Below are 5,691 nucleotides of genomic sequence, written 5' to 3' on the forward strand. Positions count from 1 at the left end.
TATCAATTAGGTACCTGAGAGCAGCATGGTTAGTATAAACAATTACCTTCGAGCCTATCAAGTAGGATCGGAATTTGTCAAATGCGAACACCATTGCTAGCATCTCTTTTTCTGTCACTGTGTAATTCAGTTAAGAGCCATTCAATGTTCTACTTCTATAGTAGATTGGATGCATGATTTTATCTTTTCTCTGTCCAAGTACTGTTTCCACAACATGGTCACTTGCATCACACATCAGCTCAAATGGTTTCTCCCAGTCGGGTACAACTATGATAGGTGCAGACACTAGCCTCTTCTTCAATCCCTCAAAAGCTACCCTGCAGTCATCAAAAAACACAAAAGGGTGATTTTTTTCAAGCAATTTACACAAAGGGTTAGCAATCTTAGAAAATCTTTTACGAACCGCTTGTAAAAATCGGCGTGACCAAGGAAACTTCTTATTGCCTTGACAGAAGTGGGTGGAGGCAACTTCTCTATTACATCAATCTTGGCACGGTCCACCTCAATGCCCTTACTTGACACTAGGTGTCCCAAGACTATACCTTCATGTACCATAAAATGATATTTTTTCCAGTTTAGCACCAGATTAGTCTCCATACATCTCTTCAACACTCTTTTAAAATTTCTAAGGCAATCATCAAAAAAGTTTCCCACCAGTGAGAAATCATCCATGAAAACCTCCATTATGTCCCCTACCATATTTGTGAAGATGGCCATCATGCACCTTTGGAATGTGGTGGGTGCATTGCATAGGCCAAACGGCATTCTCCGAAAAGCGTAAATACTATATGAACAGGTGAATGACGTTTTCTCTCTATCTTTCGGGGCAATAGATATCTGATTATACCCCGAGTATCCATCCAAGAAGAAAAAATAGGACCTACCTGCTAATCTATCTAGCATATGATCAATGAACGGCAAGGGAAAATGATCTTTTCGGGTGGCCTATTTCAATCTTCTGTAATCCATACAAATTCTCCATCCCGTGACTATTCTCGTTGAGATCAACTCATTGTTCTCATTTTGCACAACAGTTATCCCACCTTTCTTCGGCACATACTGAACTGGGCTAACCCAATTGCTATCAGAGATGGAAAAAATAATTCCCGCATCTAACCACTTGATCACTTCCTTCTTTACAACTTCTTTCATGTTAGGGTTCAGCCTTCTTTGATGTTCTCTAGAAGTTTTGTACCCATCTTCCAGTAAAATCTTATGCATATAGAAGGCCGGGCTGATACCCTTAATGTTTGCGATGGTCCAACCGATTGCAGTCTTGCACTCTTTCAACACCTGCAAAAGTTGTTCTACCTGCACATCTAACAAACCAGATGAGATAATAACAGGTAAAGTCGAGTTAGGTCCCAAGAAAGCATACATAAGGTGAGATGGTAGCGGTTTCAGCTCCAATTGTGGTGGCGCTTCGATCGATGGCTTGGCTGGAGGGGTCTTTCTTTCTTTCGAGTGTAAAGGCTCGAATTCGAGCTCTCTTTTCCCGTACCCTGCCCTTGAAGAGCCAACACCCATTCCGCTAAGTCCTCACCATTTACTTCTTCTAAGTTCATGAGGCAGGTTGTTAGAGGGTCTTTTGCATTAAGTGCCTCATCATCTTCCTCCATGATCACATCCACTCATCAAGAGCTTGGTTAAGTGTCCAAGACGGTATGCTTTGCTGGTTGGATCTGAATCTGCTCTATAGTTATCTAATCTGCGTCTATCAAAGAGCAATTTGCAAACTCACTGGGTCACCGCATAGACATTTGCACATTAAATATTATTTCTTCATTATTCAGTCTCATCTTCAGCTCCCCTGTTTTACAATCAATTAGAGCTCTTCCAGTGGCCCAGAACGGCCTTCCCAAAATTATGGGAATCTCTTCATCAACCTGGCAGTCCAGAATGACAAAATCTACTAGAAACACGAATTTTCCAACTTGTACAAATACATCGTCAAGTATACCTGATGGACTTTTCACCGTTCGGTCAGCTAGCTGTAGTAATATGGATGTGGGTCTTGCTCTTCCAATGCCTAAATCTTTATAGATAGATAATGGCATCAAATTTATGTTTGCCCCCAAATCACACAATGCTTTGGCGAATGCATAACTACCTATGGTGCATGGAATTGTGAAGCTTCTAGGGTCGGATATCTTCTCAGCTATAGGGCTTGTCACAACAACACTATAGGTCTGTGTCACTGTGACAGTTGCCAAGTTTTGGAAGTAGAACTTACGAGACATCAAGTCATTCATCATTTTTGCATAACCGGGCATCTCCTTCAAAGCATCAATTAGAGGAATGTTTACCTGAATTTGCTTCAGCATTTTCATGAATTTTTCGTACTGCTCATCCTTCTAATATTTGGCCAACCTCTGCGGGAAGGGTGTTAGAGCTCGCTTCTTTCTTGTGGCTTGATTTAGATCTTGCTCAGGCACTTTTTCTAATTCCTTCTCTTGCACTTTCTCAGTCTCCCCCGTAACCTCTTTTTCCTTGTTTATTTCCTCCTGGCTGGCTGCACTCTTACTTTTGTTAGCTCAGTTGACTCATCTACCTCAATTGGCACTAACACAAGTGTTTCAATTGATCGGTTCTCACGAGCGATTTCTTTCTCTAAATCAAGATCTCTACCATTTCTCAAACCCATCGCCATAAGCTGATTCAGGCCTTGCTCCTTCGGATTGACATATGTGTCTACAGGTAAAGTCCCTTGGGGATGATTATTCAGAACCATAGATATATGACCTAATTGAATCTCAATTCCTTTTATCGCTGACTCATGTGCTTCCACCTTCTCTCACATTTTTCCATTAGACCCAATCAGTTGTTGCAGCATTCCTTTAGTTTCAGACAACCCATCATCTTGTCTCCCTAGTTGTTGTTGTTGAGGATGTTGATAAGCTAACTGCTGATTTTGATGATTGTATCCTTGTTGCCTTTGGTAAGGTATTACTTGACTCTATGGTCGCATAGCTCCAAAATTATTGGTGTTATTGTATTATTGTTGTGCTGGTCTATACTGCTGATTCTGCTGCCTCCAATTCTGACCACCTTGCCTTTGGCCTCCATAGTTGCCCACACAGTTCATATTCTCCTGATAGTTTTGGTTGTCACTTTTACCACTCCACGAGCACATGTATGGTTGGTTAATGCATGGTGTACATAATCCCCCATTAGTCGTGTCAACTATGTGTACCTGCTTCTGGCCTAATTCATCAATTTTTTTGGTAAGGATACTCATTTGCGCCATCAGAGTAGCCGTATTCTCGGCTATAGAGTTGTTCGGGTCCAATGCTACTGAGTGAACTATAGTGGTAATTGTAGTGTCTCTTGTCATCCAGCCTGAGTTTTGAGTCATTTTATCTAGCAGGACCTTACATTCTCTAAATGACTTGCTAAAAAATGCTCCACCTGCTGAAGCATCAACATTGGCCTTCAAGCTATCCACCAATCCCATGTAAAATCATTGTCCAACATCTGATCTGGAATGCCATGATGTGGACACTTAACCAGCATACCTTTGAACCTCTCCCATATTTCTTGTAATGTTTCAGCTGGTTTCTGCCTGAAGCTCAATATTTCATCAACTTGCTTGGCAGTCTTATTGGGTGGGTAGAACTTATTCAAAAACTGCTTGACTAATTCCTCCCAAGTGAATGTAACTAATTGCTTTCGGTGTCATATTCGGCTGCCTTTGCATGACATAAATTGACAAAACAAAAATTCAGATGCTGTTGTGGATCTTCAATGTAAGACTCGGAGAACAGTCCCTTGTTTGCAGCAGATGTAGCATGTTATTTGTGATTTGAAATGACTCGGCTTGTATCTGAGGGACTGCAATTGGAGTTGCCAAATTTTTAGAGGTAGGTTATGCCCAATCATATAAAGCTGCTTCTGGCACAAGAGGCGCCACACCCTGATTGTTTGGGTCATTCACATTGTTTCGATTGTCTTGATTATCCAAAACGTCACCCATGTCTAATTCAATTTTCTCTTGGGTGTTGTTGTCGTTTGTCTTTCCTTTTTGCATGATTTAATGCCTTGAAAGCTTTCTTAGGATCCGGTAATGCTTCAAACAATTCACCAGTTCTTGAGGAGTTTCTAGGCATACACCTATAACAAACAAGACTACAAACATTAGAATTTCAATATAATGAAGTAAAATGGAGAAAATTGACTAAACTAAGAATCCTATCAGTTCTTCTAGTTGTAATTAATAACATTGTTGCTTCCCCGGCAACGACGCCAAAATTTGGTCACGTCCAACTATGCCTCCGAAGAGGTCTAGCTGTCGTTGCAAATATAATCCGGTTTACAAGTCCGGAGTCGAATCCCACAGGGAAATAGCGTACTAATTACAACCAATAGTTTTGCACAGATTCAAGTAATCAACCTTCAGAAATATTATAATAATGATTTGAGAGTTTACTAACTAAGATCAAAGTAATTAAAAATGCAGTAATTTATAACTAACAAAGCAAATGTTGTAGACAAGATTTGGAAAAGTCTAAGGTTATGATTTCCCCTATTGTCGGAATCTTTCCCGCTATATTTTCTATGAATTTGCCTAAATATTCTTTACCAATCGTGAGTACTTTGATTGTCGTAGCTCTCTCTCGAGCAACTACCACAATTTACTAGACGTATTCTCTCGCACTACGCTAGTTGGCACTAATTTATCGCTCACTACGATCGCACCAAGGCTTTGTTATCTCTAATCTCACCTTTAAACCCTCTGTATCGATCTCTCTCTCGAGCAATATACACACTAAATAGGCCCAGTTAGTTGAGAGCTCTTCAATTAACAATAATGAAAATATAGTTGAACAAGTAGAGAAAAATCAAAGGCAAATCTATATTAAACGCAGTAGAAAATTATCCTCCAATAGGCTCCATCAAACCTTAGATAAAAGAGTTTAGCTTCTCATAAATACAACAACAATCAACATAATGTTCGAACACATTAAACTATAAAGTAAAGAGATAAAGGAAGAGAAAACTCGTTTTGATTCTTGCTCCACAGTGCTTGGCAACCTTTTTCTTCTCCAAAATTGTGTCCAACCCCAGAATAACTCGTTTGGGGAGTATTTATACGTAAGGCTGAGATCCCTCAGTCCATATCCGGGTTAGGGTCTTTTAACCCGCGATTTGTAATTACCATGCTATAGACCTCGTGAAGCCTGGTCTATAGCGCGGTCAACCTGGCTATAGACCTTGCGAAGCCTGGTCTATAGCGCGGTCAACCTGGCTATAGACCTTGCAAAGCCTGGTCTATAGCACGGTCAACCTGGCTATAGACCTCGCAAAGCCTGGTCTGTAGCACAATTTGGGTACTTGATTCTTTTGCGCTCTTTTCTTGCATTTTTATCCTCTTTTTGTGCAACTTTCATTCGATGATTTCTTCTGATGTTCCTACACATAAAACAACACAATTTAGCTCAAATGTCACACAATAACTCACTAAACCAGCAAAATATAAGGTGAGTAATGTGCTGAAAGTATAGCATTTTGGCGTGACATCACGTATCAACCCCTAGACTTATACCACCGTATGCGTATCAATATCACAACACAACCACAACTCGCACCACAAGTTCCCAAATGCCACAACTTGCCACAAAGTCAACAACACCAATATTTCCACAACAAATAGCCCATGGCTCAACCACAATGTATACAGGAATTTCAACAATA

General features: G+C 40.4%; 1 protein-coding gene and 1 non-coding gene across 2 annotated transcripts; one reads left to right on the top strand and one right to left on the bottom strand.

Moving 5' to 3' along the window:
• Positions 1-1,745: 1,745 nt before the first annotated feature.
• Positions 1,746-2,324, bottom strand: LOC142171988 (uncharacterized). The gene has a single exon (XM_075235734.1). The coding sequence runs from the start codon at positions 2,322-2,324 to the stop codon at positions 1,746-1,748; it is 579 nt and encodes a 192-aa protein (XP_075091835.1).
• Positions 2,325-3,484: 1,160 nt separating this feature from the next.
• On the top strand, positions 3,485-3,591 carry LOC142172352 (small nucleolar RNA R71). The gene has a single exon (XR_012701713.1). It is a non-coding gene; the product is annotated as a small nucleolar RNA R71 (small nucleolar RNA).
• The last annotated feature ends 2,100 nt before the right edge of the window (positions 3,592-5,691 follow it).

The sequence above is a fragment of the Nicotiana tabacum genome, chromosome 17 (genome assembly GCF_000715075.1).
Source record: "Nicotiana tabacum cultivar K326 chromosome 17, ASM71507v2, whole genome shotgun sequence".
Lineage (NCBI taxonomy): Eukaryota > Viridiplantae > Streptophyta > Magnoliopsida > Solanales > Solanaceae > Nicotiana > Nicotiana tabacum.